Source organism: Passer montanus, unplaced genomic scaffold (assembly GCF_014805655.1).
Source record: "Passer montanus isolate IOZ18808 unplaced genomic scaffold, ASM1480565v1 scaffold22, whole genome shotgun sequence".
NCBI classification, from domain to species: Eukaryota; Metazoa; Chordata; class Aves; order Passeriformes; family Passeridae; genus Passer; species Passer montanus.
In genome coordinates, this window is record NW_024366815.1 from 2,522,013 (window position 1) to 2,546,111 (window position 24,099).

The following is a 24,099-nucleotide window of genomic DNA, read 5'->3' on the forward strand; positions in this document are numbered from 1 at the left end:
AGCGCAGAGCGCAGCCGCGGCCCCGCCCGCCCCGCGGTCCCGGCAGCGCCGCGCCGGCCTGCCCTGCCTCCGTGTGCCCCCGCGTCTCTGAACGTGCCGGGGGTCCCCTGGCCCCCCAGAAAGCCACCGGCATCCCGGGCTGTATTCAGAGCAGCGTGGTCAGAAGGATGACGGAGGCGATTCGGCCTCCCTGCTGCGGTGAGGCCTCACCTGGAGCGCTGCTCCAGCTCTGGGGAAGGGCATTTGACCGGTTGGAAAGAGTCCAAAGGAGCGCAGCGGTATCAAAAGCTGGAACACCTCTCCTATGAAGATAGGCTGAGAGAGCTGGGCTTGTTTAACCTGGAGAAACTTCTGCAGAAACCTCCTTGAGACAAATCAGTACTTAACGGGGACTTATAAAATAGAGGGAAATGAGACCTTTTGCAAGGGGGTGTACGACAAAGATGATTTGGTTTAAACTAAATGAGACAAGTTTACATTAGATGTTAGAAAGAAGTTCTTTCAGGTTGGAGAGGGCACTGGCACAGGTCAGCCAGAGGAACTGAAGATGCCCCAGCCCTGGTAACACTAAGGCCAGGTTGGATGGGGCTCTGAACAGGCTGGTCTGCTTGAAGGTGTCCCTGCATGGCAGACTGTAGCCATGATATTTTATGCAAAATCCTTTCTTAGGATTTTTCCCGTCCTGAGGAGCTGAGAGCCTCAGGAAAGAAATGTAAACAATAACTGTCTGCTGCTGTGGAATGCAACAGGTGGATCTTCCATTGGTCCATGTGGATTGTTTTCAATTAGTGACCAATCACAGCCACCTGTGCCGAGGCTGTGAGCAGTCACGAGATTTTGTTATGCATTCCTATTCTATTCTATTCTATTCTATTCTATTCTATTCTATTCTATTCTATTCTATTCTATTCTATTCTATTCTATTCTATTCTATTCTATTCTATTCTATTCTATTCTATTCTATTCTATTCTATTCTATTCTATTCTATTCTATTCTATTCTATTCTATTCTATTCTATTCTAGGTCTTTGTAGCCTTCTGATCATCTTCTCACTCTGTTTTTTTAGTATAGTTTTAATGTAGTATTTTAATATATAACATCATAAATCAGCCTTCTGAGAAACATGGAGTCAAGCCTCGTGTCCCCACACTTGGAGCATCCACCGTGACAGCAGACCTTCAAACTCAGATCATTTTAGGGTTCTGTGAGCTGTCATATGTCAAGAAAACGGGCTATTGAGACTTGATGATCAACACAACTCCCTCAGTGGGGAAAGCCAGACACCATGGATTGCCTGTGGCCACAGCCCACAGGGAACAGGGCACATGGCTGTGGGGGAAATTGCCACACCATCAGTATTTGGGGATGAGGGGCATGAGTAACAGCAGGAGACATACCTGTAAGAGATCAGCTTACAGATCAGTACAGGAATTACTGTGTTCTCTGTACAGTACAGGAATTACTGGAATTCAGGCTGTCCTGGTTTTAGCTGAGATAAAGGTAACTTTCTTCCAAGTAGCTGGTACAGTGCTATGTTTTTGATTTAGCAGAACAATGTTGATAACACATTGATGCTTCAGCTGTTGCACCACAGGTACTTACTTTATATAAAGGAGTTTTCAGTGTCCTGTGCTCTGCCACCGAGCAGGTACACAAAAGACAGGAGGGAGCACAGCCAGGAGGGCTGACACAAACTGACCAAGGGGATTTTCCACACTGTGGAACATGATGCTCAGTATATAACACAAAGGAGCTTGTGGGTGGGAGGAACCCATCACTACTGAGGGACAGGCTGGGCACCGGTCAACCCATGATGAGCAATTGCCTGATACCTTACTTGTGTTTCTTGGTTTTATTTCTCTCTTTTTGTTACCTCCCTTTTTGTTACTATTACTTTGCCTTTTTTCAATTATTAAATGGTTATGTCAACCGATGGATTTTGCCTTTTTTCCAACTCCCCCCATCCTATGGAATGGGGTACGGGAGTAAGAAGTGGCTGTGTGATACTTCCTAGAGGGGGTTAAACCATGACAAGGTGAAATACAGGTAGGGTAAGCTGTCACTATATTTTCTTATCTTGAAGAAATACCCTTGATTTGCTTAAAGCAGCTGTTCTTTGAAACTCACCCTTGTTCCTACCTTCTGCCACCTTTCCCTAATCACAGTCTCGATTGAAAGCTACAGAAGAAAAAAATAAAAGATACATTGATAACATTGTTCATGAGCAATGTTTTGTGTTGGTCTACTGCATTAACACACCCTTCTCCCCTCTGACCCCAGTTTTCCGTGTACCTCCAAATTTAAATTGGGAAACAGAACCTATCATTTCTCCATCTGAGAGCAGAGCAGGTGTTATGAAAACAAAAGGTTATGTGTATACTGGAATTAGCTGCTGTCAATCTGAAAAATATCAGAGGTAACTTGTGATACACTTTGAAATACTACTACTTTGATAAATTTACAATATTCCCAGAGGAATCCTTATTCCATTAACTGGAGAAAAAACCAGAAGAGCTGAACTACAAGTCAGTGATTTGTGTCTGTTCAAAACTGATAGTTATTTCTCCAAATCTGAAAAGAGAAATCTGTTTAGTAATCACATATTACAGAATGTGGCTGAACACAACATATTTTTATGCAAATACTGAAATTTAGTTAAATATATCAGGCAAGACTTTGGACATTATTTGTGTGAACTGCACTAACGAGACTAGGGTAAATGCATGATATCCTTGGTATGAAACATAGCTTAGATAACTTCTAATACTTAGATGGTTTATTTTACATGGAAGAAGAAAATATTTTTCCCAGGACACACAGGACTTGGTATGAAACATAGCTTAGCACAAGATAACTTCTAATACTTAGATGGTTTATTTTACATGGAAGAAGAAAATATTTTTCCCAGGACACACAGGACTACTGTTTAAATACTTCTTAAGTTTTTTAACACTGACAAAGAAGAAAAGCTAATTCTAATATTTCACCTTTTTTTTCATCTAACAAAGTCAAAAAGAGTTGTATTTTAATTTTTATATTGTATCAACAAGTGCATTTGCTGGCTTAAAATCACCAAAAAAATCACCAAAATCATTCCAAAAAATGTATTTGGTAGTTGAGAGGGAAAGAAATGTACTTTAAGTAAAATTTTAGAGCATACCTATTCCATACTAAAGGCACTGTAGAGCACTCAGCATGTGAGAAGCAGCAGGATTGGTGCCCTCGTTCTCCAACACTTTTAATTCCTGTTGTCTGGACAAAGGCCCTTAGATGTCCTTGAGAGGCACTGAGAGGAACAGAGTGAAGCAGTGGAAGCATGCTGGGCCCTTAACCTAGAGGCTGATGGATTAAAACCCTATTCTAATGGATATTTTTGCCCTCCATGGAGTACAAGACCTAGCAATCCCCAGGGAGGCTGGGGACCAGCATGGCAGATTAGGGAACTGTTGACCTGACTAAAGGGAAAGAACTAAATGCACAGATAATGGAAACTAGGACAGGGAACCAGGGAAGAGTATAGAGAATGATTGGTTATATAGGGATGAGGTGAGGAAGGCCTTCCAGAAACTGGAACTGAACCTGGCAAGGGACATAAGGAATAACAAGAAGGGCAACTACAGGTATGTGAACTAGAAAATGAAGGTCAGAGAAGGTGTAATGCCCCTGATAAACAGTGATGGAAAGCTGTTAACAGATGCAGGCTCAACATTTTTGCAAGTCTTCAATGGAAACCTGTCTTCCCACACCTCTTGAATTGGGAGCAGGATGGTGACTGAGGGAGCAAAGTGCTTCCCATTGGCAAGGGAAGATCAGGTTCATGATGACCTAAGGAACCTGAATTTATTTAAGTCTGTAGAACCCAGTGAGATGCATCCCAGGGTCCTGAGGGCATTGTCTGATGTAGTTCCCAAGCCATTCTCCATAACTGAAAAGTCATGGTAGTCAAGTGTAGTCGCAGGTGATTGAAGAAAATGCATCCATCTTTAGAAAAAGAATAAAGAATAACTCTGGGAACTGCTAACCTGTCAACCTCCCCTCTATGCCTGGGAAGATCATGGGAACAGGTTCTCTTAGAAATTGTGCTGAGGCACATGGAGGACAGAGAGGTGATTTGGGACAACCAGCAGAGCTTCACCAAGGATAAGTCATGCCTGATCAACCTGGTAACCTTCATGACTGAGTGACTCCAACAGTGGACAAATGAAGGGATACAGATGGTATTTGTCTGGACTTCTGTAAAGCCTTTCAGATGGTCCCCCACACATCTGTGTGAGATGTGGGTGAGAGGCTGCACATGCCCCAGCCGTGGCACTCACAGCCAGAGAGCCAAACGTGTTCTGGGCTGTATCCAGACCCTGGGGGGAGCAGGGGAGGGGATTCTAGGTGTGACAGCCAGAGAGCCCAGTGTTCTGGGCTGTATCCAGACCCTGGGGGGAGCAGGGGAGGGGATTCTAGGTGTGTATACAATTTGGTGTTTGTGTGCACATAATAAAAATAGACAGAAGTCAATTTTTGACTTCTTTATTTGATTTTAACAGATAAAACATATTAAAATGGAATAGGGGAAATAATTTGCTTTTCCCCATTATTTAATACAAAGAAAAAGAAAATATTTTTGAAATATTTTTTATCCCCATGGCAAAGATCACACAATGTACTTTATTTCAACAGTATAAAAAAAGCTTTCTATCGTTGAAAAACCTAGTAGTAGTAAAAGTAAAAGACACTCCATTTGTCACATTTACATTCTACAATTTGTAGATACTTTTAGGAAGAGCATGAATACAGGCCACACATTTGATAACCATGGCAGGAGAAAACTCTCTCAGGATTTTCTTTCTGAAGATTTGTTTGTTCGTAATTCAGTGCCAACATCAGAACCTTTATTTCAGTTTGCACTAATGATTCTGTTCTTGTATTAGTCAATCAGTGAAGCCGTTCTAACTTGGCCTGTAGAGATTTAAAATTCCCAATAGTAGTCTGCACCATTAGTGTGGGGCTCATAGACTGAAGTTCAACCAGGTAGCAACTAACAGCATCCAAGCAAACATTTGTGAATCGTCGCCTGCAAAGAAAACACAGAATAACAATGAGCTCCTTTTTAATCCCACATCTCAGAATTCATCTGAACTAGAACATAAGCATTCTTTCAGTTGCAATGGAATAGTGTATCAGTAAGACATCTGTCAGCTGCTTTTAAGTATTTAACTATTCATTAACAGAAATTTATTTTTGAAATCTAATGCCTGTAACTAAGGCATAATGGGAAAATAACTGACCCATTACTATTTATCTAATATTAAATACACACTATAAAAGCATGGTACAGTTTATAGCAATGTGAAATATGGAGATACTACTTTAGATACTATTATAGTCAATGTATAAGTTTTAATTTAGATAGCAGTTTAAATGTCTTAAATTATACTCAAATCTAAATTTATGTATTATCAAAGTAGGTATTAAAATCAGACAACATTCACTGAAAGTTCTAATAGATATTTAAATCAGCCAACCATAAAAGATAAAAGACAGAAGCAAACTATATGTGAACAGGGGATATTTATATGTATATAAATACATATAAATCTCTTTTTCAAAAGAATCAGAAACATCTATGTTTAGAAGAGTTATCAAGACTTCCCTAGTTCTGCTTTTTGGTTGTGAGACAAGATGGCTCTGACTGAAGTTCATATAGTCTATTTAAATAAAAATTTTCAAAGCTAGAGGTGATATGCAGGCAACTTCCTCAAGTACTTAGCTATCTTTTTTGGTAGAAACTTTTTCTATTATTACACCTAAATTTCTTCCTGATGTGAACTAAGCTGAATTTTAGTCTTGGACTCTGATTCATCATCAACCTCTTATAAAGAAATGGGGAAGATCCATCCCAATGTTTGGTCTTCTCTTTCCTAGAGTAACTCAGAGCTTCTAGAATTTGTACATGAAACAGTTCACTGTTTCAATCACAAAATGCCCAATTTGTGTTTTCCCCCACTTTCACATATTGCTACAGATTTGTCTGAACTAGTCCTTAAAGTATATTGCCAAAAATCACAAAATAATCCTCTCAGTTTCTCAAGGATCTTCAGTGATATGAAGAAAATTACCTTTGTGGAAGCAGTTTATAAGGCAGATTTCTACAAGTTTCTAATAGTTTCTGCAAGTTTCAAATAGTTTTGAATGACAAGTGTTAAGAATAAAATATTAAATTCACCCAAAAGAAGAAAAGCTTTGGGAATTGCTGGAGTGAAGAATTTTAGATATTTTATGTTTCACTATTCATTAGGATATAGCTGTCCTTTTACCTCATAGGTACTCTGCTTGGATCCTGTACATATCCTGACAGTAATACGTGAATACACTCCAAGAGATGCAAAGGCTTTTTCATTCTACTCCAATATGGATCCTAAAAAAAAACCCAACAAACCCCACAAAATATTAAGGACACAAACATTAAGGAGACAAGACAAAAAAAGATGTGTCATGTATACAGGAATTGCCAGCTGTGCAATTATTTATTTATTGTATCAAGAAAGTTAGATAAATAGGAATTCTATCTTAATCTATATTTAAGCCTGTATTTAAACATTATTTTAAATTACATATGTAAATATACATAAATTTAACTCAGTTTTCCATTACCACAAAGTCAAACTTCTTTGTTTATTGCATTAATGGATCGGACAAGATGTAGTAATACAACAAATTTTAATCATTATTAGGAAACAAATAAAATTAATATACTCAATATATGCTGTTCCTTCTGCAATATAAGAATTCTAATCCTATTTCATCCTAAACTAGCTCCAGGTAAACTAAAAGAATTAACAAATTTCCTCATCATGCTCTGGTACTGAAATGAATAAAATCCACAGATTTTTTTCACAGGGAGAAAATGCAGCTTTTTTTGAAGTCTTTGAGTAAAGGAAGCAAAGCTTTGAGTGCATATTTTGTTATATCCTTCCTTATATTATTTCATGTTTCCCATTAAAGAGAGACCTTGATAACAGTTGAACACAGAATTTTTATTTTGTGTAATTTTCCTTACCCGCGCTTTGAACAGCTGGTCATACACTTCAAGCAGTCTTGGCAATGGCACTCCAATTTCTTGCATGGTGTATGTTACAAAACCTACATCCCAGTTCAAAGTGCAGACCTGTTGCTCTAGAAACTGCACTAGAAAATCTGGAGGACATAAACAAGGGAACATTTAGATTCCAACTTGTTACTGGGAGTCTAGGAAACAAAGGCATTTAAGAGTCATTTACTATCAGCAGTGCATGGCAGGGATTACTCATACTTAGTACTTTGATACCATTTTGCTTTGCAACTGTGCTGTTAATAAAAATTCATTAATTTTTGTTTCTATACAAAACAAGTACTATGACTACATTTGCTAGAATGGTCAGAAAAACTACTAAAGCTTGTTTAAGTGCCTGTAACAAGAGTGTATTGATCAGCACTGAATGTTCATATTTAATGTTAGTTGCACATTATTTCAGTATTATAAAATAAAAGAAGATTTACTGCTGAACAATATATTTGCCAGGTTTTTATATAATTGTCAAAACATATGACCATCAGAAAAGCAGAAATTTTAAGAACTATCCAGGAATCTCCTGAATAATTTTCAGAATCTACCCATTCAGATGGCAGATGGTTCATACAGAATTTCAAGAGACAGCAGATAAATGTGCTTGCTTAAAATCTTAAATGTATAAATACACATTTTGTACTTTGTGCTTTCATGCAAACAAACTTCGCTACTTTCTAAAATGGGATCTGCACAGCCATCCAAAAGTAACTGCTGCTACCACCAAAACTTCATTTATTTCCCATTTCTTTTGAGATTAAAAAATGAGAAACATTTCTTAGTTTAAAACTTTTCTAAGAGTCTAAAAAAAAAGCTGAAACCCATCCAACAAACATATGCTTATTTACTGTGCAGGCTAATCACTTGCCTAAAGGAAAGTAGCGAGGTGTGCCAGCATAGATCTTGCCAAGCAATGCCAGCTTCAGACAAAGCGCTTGCATTCTGTCAGCGGGGCTCAGAGATACACTGTCGCTCAACTCTGGAAATGAAAAGAAAACACTTAGAACTTCAGGAAAAGTCCTACATTTATACAAAATGACACTGAGGCACATAATTTAAAAATAATACATGAAAGTCTTACACTCTTGTCAACAAAAAAATCAGCACATGGAAGTAAAAATACAACCTTTTCTGATGTGTTTGCACATATATTTTAAAGTTTTTATGCTTCCATGAAGTGCCACGCGAAACTACCTAAAAAACTACAAACAAACAAAACCACGTTCCAGATCCCAAAACATACACACTACCACACAGCTTTTCCCTTAGATCTCTGATCAATGTTGTTAGCACAATGGTAAACTTGAGCCCTAAAACCAAGGGGGGAAAACTCCCAATCAATCAAAACCAACAGAAACAGATAGTGAATTACTAACTGATGGTAAAGGATGAGAGAGATCACAACTCCTACTCCATTAAGACATACCTTTTTCAATGACTTCTTGCCACAGAGTTTGCACCAAGATAGGATCAGAATGACCTGCACAATGTATAATTGCAAGCTTACACTCCGAGAGCTTAAAAGGGTCAGCAAATTCTCCATACAGCTGAAAGAAAAATTACCAAGCTTTACTTTTCACGTGGGATCAAATTATATCTTAAAAATCAGTTGTTTCTTATTTTATCTGACTGACTAGTAAATATGCAACGTAACTGTTGTCAACCACTAATTTTTTTTTGCTATGTGTAGTTTAATTTCTTAGATACAGCACTAAATTTTATATGAATTTGAAATGAAAACTTAATTTTCCAATAGTTTTTTCTATGAGTGAAGAAATTTAAGAGACGTCATAATGAAAATAAACACGTGAAAGAAATTAAAATACTAAAGACTGAAAGACTATTAAAGCACAGAAAATTACAGTCCAGAGTAACAGACATTCTGAGACCAGGAATGATAAACTGCCTATTACTCTTCCTAGTCAATACAGAATCATTCTTTGAAAAACATTTTTTCTCCCCAAAATTTGATAAACTGGACTTTAACACAAGGAAATTTCCGTCACCTTGGTTATATCCATCAGCTCAGCATCAAGTTGGGAGATTGCATCTTGTACTGAAGAATGATGGGAATACTGCCGCTGTAATGTTTCTTGTATTTGAAGCTGGATCCTTGCAACCTTGTTTAAGAGGAAAATACAGTATTTCAAGATTGAATTAATTTAATCATAGTTTAAAAAATACACCCAGATTTAACTTTAGCTTATTTAAATGTAGAAATATTGCTGCCTTACACCATTAAGTCTATTTTAATCTGCCTAACTTTGCAGGACAAAAGCAAAGAAATCCATTTATACAGAACTGGTAGTACAACTGTTATGCCAATGAGACAAAGTGAAATAATGCATTTACAGTGTAGCTTAGATTACTATTTTTTTCTTACTTCCATTTTTTCTTCTAGCTCATGTAGGAATTCACCATCTGCAGCTAAAGAGGATATGGCAGTGGAACTTTTGGCACTCAAAATGGCACGTGCAATGTATTCAAGACGCTGCTGAAGAGAAATTTCTGTGCTGCAAAATAAACGTTCATAATAAAATGAGTACTTAATATAATTATTTGAGGGTAAGTTATAGTCTAGCTAGACTCTGGAAAGTAATATGTGCCTTTTCCAAATTTTACTAAACCATGCATGACAATCCAACCACTTTACCCCATCTTTGCTGCAAGCTCAGTTCTAGTGTACTTCTCAATAAGAACTGGCCACTTAGTAAGTTCTAATTACAGGAAATACATCGCAAAGTAATGTATAATACAAAAACAAACATTATCATTGATTTCCAGTAATTGCCTAGATTTAAAGCTAACATCTGCTATATTTTTTTTAATAAAACCTCCTTTTTAAAAAGTACTTAGACAAAAGGTTTTGATTTAGTTTTTTTTTCTGTTTTTCCCTAGTTATCTCAATATATAAACAATAGATCACACATAATTCATACCTATGGAGATCAGCCAACTTAGCCAAGACTCTGGCAGCATTACTAAAATTTCTGTTTTTTTCAAAGTATCTCCAGAGTAAATCCATATAGCGAACTTTGTTTTGGTCAATCTTGGTCATCCGCACCAGGTAGGGCTCCAAAAAGGGGGCAGTAACCTGCAGACATCAGAAAGGTAACACTCATACTCTTGCCCTTCCCTGCCTTTTAAAGCATTACTAACAATCACCTCTCCCAGTTCACTGAGTATACACAAGCTCACCTGTAACAGTTTGTCTGCCAAGTCAGCTTGTATCAACCAATTGTAAAGTGCAATACTGAAGAGCTCATCTGTTGAACGCTGAGCCAGCTTTAGCATTTGCTCAAACTAAGGAAAGAAAAGGTCAGAACTGCTATTAGAGAAGTGGTTACATTACTTTAAGCCCTGAATTACCTTCGACAATACTTAGGTTCACATTATTTGCATGTCATAATTTCTATGGGTGCTCTAGATATTGAGGCCAATTCATGACAAACCTTCACTTCATTAAACTACTCCATAATTTTATTAAAATAATAAATTCTAGACCCCTTCAAATCACACTGTTCTCTGGAGTGTAGTCACGACTTTTTTGTAAGTTTCTTACATGATGTCCAGCTTCTTCATTGCTTAACATGTTGGGGTCAGATGACAGCACAGGAGGACCTGGCTTCTTGGGTACACTGGGAGACTGAGGAGCAGCTTTACTTTGATTCACTAACTCTTGAAGGGTGTCAGTGATACACTTGTAGCTGTTCAATCTGTAAACAGAGGAAAAGAAAATAAAAGCTTCGTAATTTTCATTGCAATTGTCCATACAATAGTTTTCTCAAGTGTGTTATTGTATGCCTTTGTAGATAGTTACTAAGATTTAAAGATTATTGTCAGCTTATTGTCAGGTGGATGTCACAATCTAGTTTGTTCTCATTCATCTTTTTAAGAAGTATTTCTGTAGTGTTTTGATTACAATGTTTTCTGCATCTGTTACCCCTTGTTTCAGATTAAGTTGCTGCCATATTAATCATAATCAAGGGGAGCATAATGGCCAGAAATATTTATATTGTGTCCCTTATCATGAAACGCTTCTTTATTATTACCCTGCATTCCTTCCATAAAAAGCTACTTTCCCAGTCACTTCAAATAAAGCATACATAAAATAATAACAAATATAATCCTGAAAACTTGCCTTTCTTGAAAAGCTTGGAGTCCGACAACATCTTCTTCTGGTTCTCCATTTTTATAGAAATGAAGTCCAAGACCTTGGGGATCTTTCTTTTCAGCTGCTGTAAGAGAGAGCTCTACTACTCCCTCATAGAAACGCACTAGGAAAAATCAAAACAAATATCACTGTTCATTATTGTATTAAATTCACAACAAAATGGTAAGTGACATCAAACATTTCTCAAACAAATGCTACACTATTCACTCAGGTCCATATCCTTTAAAGTCTACACCCGTTCCCACCCTGTGGCATTTATTTTCAGACTTGAACTTAAGATATTAAGTTACACAGAAATTACATAGAACATCCTCCATAATATATAATACTGTACAGAGGCCCATTTCTTAACTGTTACATAATTTAAATGTATATGTAACTGATATACTGCACTAATTAGGACTGAGAACTTTCTTTCGAACAGCGTATTCGGTACAAAAGGTACCTGAAACCCTCTGCTTACAGAGAACCTAGTGAAATGTTTCAACCACATATATGAAACAACTGGACACTGCAATATGAAGTAAATACATGGGACTATTTTAATACAGAAATGGATTTCTTTGTTGGCTTGTTAAATCTAGCAAGGCTTTAAAAAAGAAAAGGCTGGAACATTTTGATTTTAAGATTTATTAAGCAACTGTTTATGGTAAAAAATTACAAAACAGAGTTGAAAGTTATCAAACAAAACAAACAGAAAAGATGGCATGAAAGAATACCATGAAATTATTCAGCATGATCAGTGACTGGCTCTTACCCTGCCTGTACTGCGCACAAACATTAGCAAGGTCTACTTGATTGCTGATCTTCTGGTACTCTTTCAGTGACTCCCTCAGCATCTTCTCTTTTTCCATTTTGCTTTGAGCTTGTCGAGATCGCTGAAGAAGTTCATTTGCCTAAAAACAAATGCAAAATGGAAATTATTAACATGAACACATCATGGATACTATTAATGAGCTATTTTCTAAATTTCAAAGCTGAAACAGAAGAAAGACCATCCTCTCAAAAGCACTCTCGGTCACTAAGTTTCCAGCAGAAAGGCTACAAGAGCATTAGAAGAGCTGAAGACTTAACCAACTGGTTTCCTATTCTCTCCTCACCAGTTACTTCTTTCAAATTTATTTGAAAAGCTTCAAAGACCTAAGTTCTTAAACACAACTGAATGTCACAAATTCCAGTAAACTGTGGAATGGACAAAACCCAAGATACTATGCTGAGAAAGACTGGAATAAGACAACATTGTATCAACATAAAGAAGACAGAATTAAGGTTAGAGATCAGATTAGAGTTAAGAGACTATGAAAATAACTGCTAATGCATCAAATATATTTTGTGTAATGTTCATTAATAGCATTAATCAATTAGAAGATGAAAATACGCCCGCAAGGTGACTTCATCTTCTTCTGCTTCTGAAACTACTTGAGCATAATAATGACTTACAAGCTGGCCAATGTATCTCATTTGTGTATGTTCTCAAGCTGTGTTCGGGTGCTGTAGAATCTGGAAGTGCACTTACCTTTGAACACACAGCATCATCAGTGCTATAAAGAAGAGGGCAGATATCTTGCAAATGGGCAATGATTCCATCCACAGCAGCATTATCTCTGATGTAACAGTTTATAAGAGAGGCAATGAGTGCTCCAGTCAACTCTCTATCTCTAATCACCAAGTCTTTAAAAGCAGTAACCTTTAGCTGTTCCTGAAGTTCCTGAAGATGAGACAGAATTTTATTAGTTTACCAAATCTTTTACTTGACCCTGTTTAGAAATGTGTGAATGTTCCAGCAGCAAAATTAACTGTTTCTAATAATTAAAAACATACATAACTCCAATGACTACAATGTACATTATTTAAAATACACATTTTATAGCAAAATAAAAATAATAAAGCAAGGGTGACTACTAAAGGCCTTGCTGGATGCCTAAGGACAGTGAAAACTCCTTCTAATAGACCTAACAGACTTCCTCTGCCATCTTCACTATGTGTCCCTCTGTTTCAGATCTCTGACAGCAAGAATGGAAGTAGCAGTTCCTTTTACTTCACAGGGCACTGTCAGAATGCACATCCTACGACACTGTCGAAGTTTTTAATATTTGGAAATAAAAATGACAGATTCAATAAAAGCAGGAGTTTGGAAAGTTTGAGGTCTGACCTCATTATGCTTTTTAAGATTAAATTACACTGAAGGTTTCTAATTTTAAAAAATTTATTATGTATATTTGCACACACAGTCACCAGTAGGGTCTAGGTAGTGTCTATGGATGATACTAACAGCATGATGATACAGCTACAAAACTCTAAATCCAAATCTATTTAAGACAAAGGAAAACATTTTACTTGTTAATCAGTTAGTTAGCTCCTTGTCCAACACAAATAAAAATTACACAAATGTGTAACTCCCCAATGCCCCAACACTGTGAAGAGCAACAGCTTCTGTGCCTCTGTAAGGTTTAAAATTATTCTTTTTGTGAACAAAATATACAACTTCTCAAATAATCCTATCAGGTTTTAGGACAAAATGCCCAGTATTCAAATTAATAGCTTTTTCCAATGGCTGGCTGCAAATTCAACATCAGCAAAGGGTGCATAGCAGTAGCACCCCCTGTTCTACAAGTCTCCTCCTTTACAAACCAGGAGCCTGAAAGAGCTGGGATCATTTAGCCTGGACACTTAGAGAGCGATATGTGGGATCTTACTAATATTTTTGAGAAAGTGTAATGAATGCAGAGTCAGGTTTTTGTCAGTGGTAACCAGTAACAGGACACTGCACAATGGTAAAAAATGGAAGTGAAGGAAATTACACCTGAATAGAAATCTCTCTTACTCTAGAGGTGGTTCAACAGTGGAACAGGTTGCTCAGAGACACTGTGGAGTTTTCACCTTCATAGATATTAAAAATCCTTACTGGACACAGTCCTGGGCAATCTGTTCTAGCTGCCCCTGCTTTGAGAGTCAGATAGATTATTAACCCCACTGCAAAGAGGACAGCTGATCTCCAGTGGTTCCTTCCAACCTCAGCTGTTCTATGGCATATTCTGCTACCCTACTTACACAGAAGAGCAAGGACTATTACCCTATTGTTCTCCATGACTAGGGCAAAGAGTGAATTCCACTTGGCTGGAATATGCTGGTCTGTTCTTTTCTGAACATTTTGCAGAACATGCATAAGGTAAAAAACCAGTGATTTATAAAGGAGACTTTATTAATTTATTAAATATCAATAAAAGTAGAACAATTTATTGTTAGAGACAATTCCAACTGCATAAAATCAAGTGATTATGTCAATACTACATATCAGTCTCTTAAATATTTGTGACCACATAGAAAAAATATTAAATAATTAAAATTCTTATGTTTCTCAATCATTTTAAGTAATAGTCCTTTGGGAATACTTAGGTAGCAAAAGAAATTCAGGTGATTAGTACATACAAGTTAACATTGTATTATCCAGATCTTACCTTCTGAAGCTCACCTACAGCAACACTGAATTGGTGCTCACATAGCAACTTCCATAAAGCCAGTGCCTGGCAGGTTTTGCGAACAAGCTGCTGGATGCCTTGAAGTGAGGTCTTCTCAGTTAGCTGTGCCTCAGCTGAAAAACCAGACACTGTCAGCATGTAACTACTCCACATGTTTCAAATAACCATGTAAGTTTTTGAGGTTTTTCAGTAACCATCTCCTTAACTTTCTATCTTCTTTTCTCTTTCATTGTTGACTAATGCTGTCTAGCTTTCTTGGGAGATAAATGCTATGTCAACACTGCCCCAAAACAAATAACCCTCTGTTAATGTTTATTTCAAACTATGTAACAAAGGAATTGTACTCTCTGAAAAACAAGTATGGTTTCCTGTGCACTAGACTTACACATCAGTCTTAAATTTATAATTTTGTTTCAAAAATATGTATTATAAATGTATTTCTGCTGAACATAAAATCAAATTAAAATCAAACATATTCCCTTTTTGTTTAATTACCTGCATTTAATTGTAGAGAGAATAATTACAATTACAGATGTGGTCAACACAGTCTATGCTACCTTTAAAGCAGCAACTACTCCAAAAACTACAACATTTAAATCTGGTAAGGTATACTATATAAACTTAAAGGATAATGTTTTCATTAGGCAGAACATAATTGCAACAATTTATGTGTTTACTTTTCACTTCACAAATGAGGTTAAAAATAATTACATTGTGTCATTCAGCAATCTGAAAGGATTGATGAACTCGGTAAAGAATAAAAATAAAAAAAAAAATTATTAAAGGTCTACCAAATCCTACATAGTGACGTACAGAAAATGTTTACATTTACACTATTAAAAGCCCAGAATTACACACACGTGGACCACAAACATTCACAATTCCATATATGCATCAACATTTCCCAACTTGCCTGCAAGTGCTGGGCAAAAGCTGCACTGTAAGAAGAAAAGAATTCAAATGGGCTGTCTAACAGACCTCATATTTCTAAACAAGGTTTTGTAGACATTTCAATGACTGTACCTTTGGAAACCTGCACTACAGTAGTTTTTTAGCATGACATTGTGCTTACTTGTCTCATAAAATAGCTGCTTAGGAAATGCTATCTTGTAAATATAAATGGTTGTGCAGCTACTAAGTACTGCATTGAGGAGATTAAACAAACTTATCCATAATGGAGAACATTAGGAAGGAAAAAAGGATACAGGTAAGTGTACAAAACAATGGCAAGATATGTAACATAAAATTTGTGTGGAAAAAAGGCCTTTTTATTCAGATTATTTCAAAAGAAAAGAGAGAAAAGCAACATCCAAATGCACCATTCCTTGATACTTCGTGTTCAAAAACAATTACATACCATGGTATTTCCTTTGAAGTTCTTGCTGGACTTGCTGAGAACTTCCACCATCAGGCCGCATAAAACCCAGGAGTCTCTGCTGTAGATTGGCTGGTGTGCTGAAACTGCAATTTAAAAAAAAACCCCAAGAAATGCTAATGTGATTGCAAATACCAAATCACTTAAAAAGGAATGTAACAAACTCATTTTTAGTCTCTCGATGTTGCAGCTGGAGACTATACAAACACTTCAACTCAGAAAAACACATATGGTAGTTTTTCAAAAGCTGTACATTAAATACCACATGTAAATTTACCACAATTAATAATACCTTGGGTTGCCAAGTGCTCCTACTGTAGCAAACTGTGAATTTCTATCCAAAAATTCTTGTAAACCTTTTAGTTCTTGTAGCACACATTCCAGCATACGGGATGGAACACTGCTTTCTATCTGCAAAAGAAAGCAAACTTCTTTACAGAAAGCTGGGTTTTCACTTCTTTTTCCAAAAAATTCAATTTTAAGCTAACATTACTGAAAAGACAAATAAGAGGGTACAAGAAATAAATTGTGTGTTAGTAACGTATCACTGGAATACAACATAATTATACCATATTCATTGAGGCAGCATACATGAGAAGAGGCAGGAGTCCTCTGCAGATACAAAGTATTCAAGATGCTACTTTCTTTGCCCCCCTGATAACTAAATCAGCTATGCTTTACTACTTCCAACTCTTAAGCTAGAACAAGGATTGAGCATTGGATTCTATTAAGAGCCACAGCCAGAAAAGATTTCATTTTCATCATGGACAAAAAATGAAACAGCAAGATGTTAGTTAGGCAAATGACAAAAATTTTTTATGTCCTTCCACAACTGCAGTGACTATCCCAAATCACTAAAGCATTTTATTTGTAGGGTTTGTCTGGAGGGAGCATGCAGACACCCTGAGTGGGTATCAAGGAAGTGACATCAGTAAACATGGAGAAAACTGGCCATTGCCAATCAAGAGCAGAGATTAAATTAGTTTGGTTTCTTAGAAAGTATTATTTAAAACAATAGCTTTAAAAGACAACTAATTATCAATTAAGAGCTCAGCACTTAAGAAAACAATCACATGGCAAACAATGGGTTTTGTACCAAACAGTTTATAACTGAGAATGGAAGTTTAAAAGGACTTAAATATTAAAAGAAACTTATAAGAACACAGAATAATCTTTTACATACTGCAACAATTTCTCGGTTGCCACTTTTGAAAACTCTCTCCACGACTATACTGCCATCCCAAATATTTCTGAAAAAAAAAGGCAAAAAAAAAGCCAAGTCATTTAACCAAGTATTTTTGTAAGTCTGCTATATACAATTTCTTGAAAAATAAATGGTAAAACTTTGAAGCTAAAAGTCTAAAATAAGGATTAATTTTGGATGAAAACTAAATATTCTAAAAACTAGCCATGACATAATAATGAATAGTGCAGATATAAATAATTAGCAAAATTCCAGATCTAAAAACTTTAATGAAATAAAATTTGGCACTTTCAAATACTATAGATCAATATGATTTCCTGGAAACACAGTAAACAAACAAGTCTTATAACAAAAATTTCTTTCCCAGTCAGCATGGAGAGAGATCACCAACATATGCAGAACTCTGTGGTTGCTTGGGTTGCTTAGGGCTCAACTGCCAAGGCAACAGAATCTTTAGTAATGCTTCATTGCTCTGACTTCCAATTCTGACTACATATTCTTCACAGAAATTACTTAAAGATAGGTCTTTGATCTTTTAAGTCCTTCTGCATTTCTGTTTCATCCTTCAGTATAAGTTTAAAACACACAACTCATAGGTTTGAAAAATAAACATGGAGATTTCAGAGTTCTGTTTATGCACTTGATTGCAGGCTCAGTATCTAAGCAACTTTCCTGCCCTGGGCATTCACTGAATGTACTATTATTAAAAGAGATGCAAAATCAACATATTATATAGACAGGTATTTCATAAATACAACATTAAAATTTACTAATTTCCAATTTATAGGCTATTCATATAGAATACACCACCTATGTGCACGTATTAGTGCAAAATAAAACTATGAAATAAACTGAGTGACAGAATCTCTTTTTACAAAGACCTCACCCTATAATCCGGGCAAAGTATATGCAGATGCCATTGTGTCTTCCAGAAAATACTATCTCAGGACCCATCATCCCGCTAATGGATGTACCAGGGTGAGACATGGAATTTCCAGGAGGAAAAATAGGAGTTGACATAGCAGAAGGTTGTAAACCTAGGGTAAAATTAGGTAAATATTACTCATTTCAATGCCAATGAAAAAGCCTTAAAAACTTAAAAATTAAGACATAAAAATGGAGAAGAAGGGTGTTACCTTGCCCAGGTGTCAAAATGCTAGGATTAGAATATGGACTATCAACAGTCAAAGGGGTACCTAAGAAGGGGAAAAAAATAAAGGTAAGGTAGTGGAACACAATCCAAAACTGCCCCTTACCAAATCTACATCATAAAGTATCTGTGCAAAAGCAGCAAAGTTGTTACATCAAATACTTTCAATGTTTTGTTTATAGTAAAGTATCAAGTTGCACTCACTTCTTATCAATCAAGACTCCACAAGTAAAATAAATGGATACACTTCCTTCAAGAGCAGCTGAAGCAGCATTTTCTTCCCAGCATTCATGTGTTAATTTACTGCACACCATCTGCTGTCTGCATTGGATATAATATTGCCCACATATTTTTTCCTGTTCCTCACGTTCTGAATGCTGAACACTGGTAATATTACTTTTCATTTTTATGTGGGGCAGATGTACAAACACTACAGCAACACTGCTAACTCAAAACACTAATCTGAGACGGTCCACATCCTCAAGTTCAGCAATGAATACTCCATCTCTTCCTGTCTGAATAGTCTGAATAGCTAACTTAAGACCTCAAAATATCAGGAGCATGTGTAGTCATTTACAAAAATGTCCACATACCATTAGCAAACAAGGCGATGCATCACAGGAAAGAAAAACTGGCACTCTGGAAATTTGGCTTTTACCAAAGGATACAGTTTTGCCTAATTTGCTAGAGTTCTCTCAACTTGGGAAGCCACAACAGCACAGAGGATAACACAGTGCCAATACATTCTCAGAGCACATTGTCATGTGTGCTAAAGCAAAGCACAAAATTGCAGAGAAGCAGCATGCAAATGCATGACTAGACTTTCAACAGTGGCAAAAAGATGGAAATGGCACCTGGCCTTTTAATGCTAACATAATTGTTACGTTAGTTTCACATGCAAAATTATGAGGTGGTTGAATGAATTTCTGTCAGCAGTGTCTGACCCACCACATGGGACATCCACAATATCAGAATCTTAATTTCACATGACAGTTCTCTACCCTTTGAGCAAACCGAGAAAGTAGTAGGAGAAGAATGGTGCCATCTTCCACCTGGACCTGTTACTGAAGCAAAATGGAAACATCTGCTTTGATACTAGGTTTGAAAAAGGCATTTATGACAGAACCACAAAAATAAGCAAACATTTAGACTTGGGAAAAATACATTTAGTCCTGAAATGAGTCTCCTTGTTGACTACAGAGCTTCCTGCGATTTTCCCCACAACCTAATTTCACTCCTAGCACCTGTTCATCCCATAGCTACTGTTCTCTCCAACTCAGATTTAATTTTACATTTTTATGCCTTGCCTCAGCTCTTGCTCACACTGTTATTGTTCCACACCAAAAGGGTTGGAAAGTGATACCACTAATTCATTAAAGTAGTCATTCCTCTTTAGAGTTTTAATAGCAATTAAGAATTCTGAAAAACAGGGTCAACTGTTTTTCCTAAATTTCATCCTAGTTCACCACACTTTTCCTCCAATACTTAGGAATCTGGATACATGTCAAAATATGGTCATGAAATGGAATTTCCTTAAATTCCAGGCAAACAAGTTTATTTCCCAAGTCTGTTGTGCAAAACTGAATGCCACATGTCAGATGAAGGAAGAGGATTTTACACATTAATGAGTTCTGGACAAAAAACAGTAATTCATTTAGTTCAGTATTTCAATCAGAATTTCAACCTTATCATCATGAATTTCTTTTTTAAAAACCCTTCTAATCTGAAATTGAGTACTGCATACTGAGGGACAGTAACTGTAGAAATGTAAGCGAATCTGAAAGCACAAAAAGGCCTTCACTCCAAGAAGCATTAATTCTGAGGAGAAAAAATAAGCACTTTTCTCCTTTTTAGGTGGCACTGAAGACTGAAGGAGAAACCAAATGCTGAAGACAGAGCTTTTAAAGAGAGAAATCACTCCAAATGACTAGCTCATTTTTTGATCGAATTTCTTCTTCGTTCTCATAGGCAGTATCTGTAGAGGCATGACAATGACAATGTAGGAAGATGCTGTTATATCTACACAGCAACCAGCTAGGCTTCATGAAGTCTGAAATACATTATTGTTCTCTGGCTGCTGAAATGCCTCTGGGAGTAACAAATGTACACCCTCTTCACAGTGTTTTAACAGAGTATCGTGAAGTCTGAAATACATTATTGATAGGTTGTCCTCTGGCTGCTGAAATGACTCTGGGAGTAACAAATGTACACCCTCTTCACAGTGTTTTAACAGAGTATATGCAACACAGACACATCATTTGAGATAATAACCCCCTCACTAAACCCAAAAGTCACTCAAGAGAAATGGAAAAAGTTTTTGTAATTAACTAGGTAGTAAATGAAAAACACAGTCTATTTCAGACACAAAGAACACAAGTACTTGTGAGAAGACAAAACACAACACATTCAAGAAAAAAAAAACTGTCCAAAACGATGAAATGCTTGCTACATACCTGCAGAAACAGGAGAACCCAAAATAGGTCCAACGTTGCTGGGAGGAGGCAGAGCTGATGGAAATCTCATTTGTGCTTCTCCACCATACCTAAAGTTTGCAAAACCAAAAATTCTCAACATGTCATACACAGCCCATTCAGTTTTCATGCCTTTGAGAATTAACAGCAATTCTGGGATTCTTTTAAAATGGGAAATAAAAATTCCAGAATAGTTTTTAAGAGAAATTTACCAATTCCTAAGTCAGGCTTATGCTTTAGCATCTTCTCAAGGTTTACTTCTACAGGGAGGTGGAAAGAAGGGCACAGTTGAGATGACGCATGGTTGTCTTTCTATCATCCACAGGTAACTTCTATTAATCTCTATCCTACAGTGTTACATGAACACTTTGCTATGTCTTCCCTTGCTAATTCCAGAGTTATAATCCACATTTTGTTTCAGATTTTGTGATAAAATTGAATTTAATGACAAGCAACTATTCACAACCTACTGAAAACAGCTTACTGACTTTAACACCTGCACAAGTTTTGACAAAGAACTATTAAGTTTTTGGGAACACAACACTCTAAGCTGTACATTTTATAATCACTCTCAACAGCCATATCTTACCAAGAACTCTTTTCTCTCCCTCTTGGACAGCCAAGAGACCCACAACATAGGGTCACAAGAACCTCATGAGGTTCAACAAGACCAAGTGCAAGGTGCTGCACATGGGTCAGGGCACTGCCCTACAGAGCACACACTGGGGAAAAAAACCTCATTGCGGGCAGTCCTGTGGACAAACACTTAGGGGTTCTCATGGATGAAGAGCGGGAAATAAACCAACACTCTGCCCAAAAAGCCAACACTATTCTGGGCTGCATCAACAGAAGAGTGGTCAGATGATTCTCTTCTTCCACCCTGTCCTTGTGATACCCCACATGCACACCCTAACTGCATCCAGCTCTGGGGTCCTCAGTTCAAGAAAGACTTTGGACCCACTGGAGCAGGTCCACATGAGGCCATGAAGACCATGAGGGTGCTGGAGCAGCTCTGCTGTAAAAACAGATTGAGAGCTAGGGTTGTTCAGATGGGAGAGAGGACTCTGGGGAGACCTTATATAGCACGACTTCAAGTGTGTCTTACAAAAATCAAGGGAAAACAACTTTCACAAGAGCAGACAGTGACAGGACAAGAGAGAAGGGTTTTAAACTAAAAGATGAAAGACATTTAAGTTAGGTATTAGGAAAAATTTCTTTACTGTGAGGTAGGTGATGCACCGGAAGAAGTTGGCCAAAGATTCCATTCCATTCATTAAAGTATTCAAGGCTAGGATGGTAGGGGCCTTAAGCAACATTATCTAGTGGGCAATATCCCTGCTCAAGGCAGAAGGGTTGAAACAAGGTGATCTTTAAGGTCCCTTCCAATCCAAACAATTTTGTGACTCTCTGTATACATCAACTTCTTTAGGGCAGCTAATGAAAATACACATATTGGCATCATACCAAGGATCTGCAGCACTTAAGATATATGGGTTAGAATTTAATCTTCCAGAGCGGAAGCTCTTAATTCATCACTTAGATTGTACTGGAAAAAACATACCAAACTAAACCGCAACAACCACAGCTAAAGCAACCAACGAACCAAAAAAAAAACAGCCACAAAACCCAAAACCACTACCACATCACAAACAAAAACATTCACACCTATAACCAAAAGTCACCAGGCCCTGAACTGGCAGCAGGTTAAAAAGCCTGTATGTGTGTTTAGTGACCATTTGTCCTAAATTACAATATAAAAATGTATTCTATTCCGATCCTCGAGAGCTGCTGAAACCAGGAGAGGCATTGTTTTTTCCTTATCTCCCATTAATAGGCCCATCAATGTCTTGCCACTGACTCAGAAATTACTCCCTCCAGGAGCCATTTCTGTTTAATGGGCAATTCAAGGACCCACTGCATGACTCAGAATGGTATCAACCCATAGCGAGATAGGGAGGAGGAGCTAAGCATCTCCACCTGGATATAATCTGGGATTTGGGACAGAACAGTCAGTCTTTCCACTGGATTACCAGAGGAACGGCTGCCCTTACCCACTGGTTTCCAGAGGACAAGATCTACCAGGTAATTTCTATAGGATCACCACTTTAACAAGACCATTTCATCTGCACTGCTACCACCACCCTAACTAGCAGGGTGTCAGGTTGTATTCTGACTCCGTCAGTGCTTCTTCTTTTGTATTGTTGCATGTATTTGGTTTTTTCCCTTTTCCTAATAAATTGTATTTCCGACTTGGAGTCTCTCACTGGTTTTGCTTTCAAACCAGAACACCATAGTGATCCTGAGCATAACATTCAGAATGACAGACATAATTAAAACTTACCTGAAGAATGCTCGAGTAGCCCAGGCAGATACTTCTCTATCACATGCAGCATTAGAACAGGCCAAAATAAGGCAAGTGGCACAGGCCTGATCCTCCTAGAGGATATTACAATGTTAGTGAGCATATTACAATGTTAGTGTATATCAAGTTGTTAAGAAATGTATAGAAGTTATATTACTCAATAACTAAAATGGTAAATACTTTCTGCATAATTTTATTTAGAAACCAGGGAAATCAGCTCTTCTGAATTATAGATAAGAAGTGAATCCTAGCAAATTATTCCACTCCATTAGGTAAGATATTGCTATACAGTTTTTGCAAACCCAGTGCTACTATTGGTAAGGAACAATCTCCATGCCTGACATTTAAATATTACTAAGATTCATGCAATTTTGACAAACACAAAAACATAAATTACAATTGTGTTTGAAGAAAAAACACTTGTAAAAATCAGTGTTTGCATATTCTAATAAGCTGTTACAATACCAATTATGTCCTTTCCAAGCACAAGAGAACAGATTGCAATGAACACTCACTACAGAAATTACACAATATTAATATTAATTATAATACTAGTCATATTAAAATTGTAATCAACTATAACCAAGCTTCTGCTTGTTTCTCTTAAGTTGCTAATAAAAAAGAATACCCAGACCAACATTTCTACTGGCCTTCAAAATATAAAATGCAGTGATAGGAATTCAACTTTTTTAGAAACTCTTCTTCTCCTGCTCTCAGATGAAATTCTTTCTAAACTAAGAAGTGCACTACACTTATACATACAAGACATACAGATTTCAGGGAAAAT

General features: G+C 36.9%; 1 protein-coding gene across 2 annotated transcripts in view; it reads right to left on the reverse strand.

Moving 5' to 3' along the window:
- Nucleotides 1-4,506: 4,506 nt before the first annotated feature.
- The window catches only part of NUP155 (nucleoporin 155), a 31,004-nt gene continuing 11,411 nt past the window's right edge, over nucleotides 4,507-24,099 (reverse strand). Inside the window, exons 15-36 of one of the 2 annotated variants that reach the window (XM_039709746.1) lie at nucleotides 23,292-23,386; nucleotides 20,933-21,021; nucleotides 19,481-19,543; nucleotides 18,466-18,525; nucleotides 18,216-18,366; nucleotides 17,309-17,375; nucleotides 16,418-16,536; nucleotides 16,108-16,211; nucleotides 14,730-14,863; nucleotides 12,788-12,979; nucleotides 12,029-12,167; nucleotides 11,239-11,374; nucleotides 10,660-10,813; nucleotides 10,296-10,400; nucleotides 10,037-10,191; nucleotides 9,481-9,610; nucleotides 9,104-9,217; nucleotides 8,524-8,644; nucleotides 7,966-8,076; nucleotides 7,053-7,189; nucleotides 6,310-6,410; nucleotides 4,507-5,066 (exon numbers count right to left, since the gene is read on the reverse strand). In XM_039709746.1, coding sequence (XP_039565680.1) covers nucleotides 4,928-5,066; nucleotides 6,310-6,410; nucleotides 7,053-7,189; nucleotides 7,966-8,076; nucleotides 8,524-8,644; nucleotides 9,104-9,217; nucleotides 9,481-9,610; nucleotides 10,037-10,191; nucleotides 10,296-10,400; nucleotides 10,660-10,813; nucleotides 11,239-11,374; nucleotides 12,029-12,167; nucleotides 12,788-12,979; nucleotides 14,730-14,863; nucleotides 16,108-16,211; nucleotides 16,418-16,536; nucleotides 17,309-17,375; nucleotides 18,216-18,366; nucleotides 18,466-18,525; nucleotides 19,481-19,543; nucleotides 20,933-21,021; nucleotides 23,292-23,386 — 2,616 coding nt within the window. In that variant the 3' untranslated portion in view covers nucleotides 4,507-4,927. The remainder of the gene's footprint in view (nucleotides 5,067-6,309; nucleotides 6,411-7,052; nucleotides 7,190-7,965; nucleotides 8,077-8,523; nucleotides 8,645-9,103; nucleotides 9,218-9,480; nucleotides 9,611-10,036; nucleotides 10,192-10,295; nucleotides 10,401-10,659; nucleotides 10,814-11,238; nucleotides 11,375-12,028; nucleotides 12,168-12,787; nucleotides 12,980-14,729; nucleotides 14,864-16,107; nucleotides 16,212-16,417; nucleotides 16,537-17,308; nucleotides 17,376-18,215; nucleotides 18,367-18,465; nucleotides 18,526-19,480; nucleotides 19,544-20,932; nucleotides 21,022-23,291; nucleotides 23,387-24,099) is intronic. The other variant, XM_039709747.1, reaches the window with a different exon arrangement.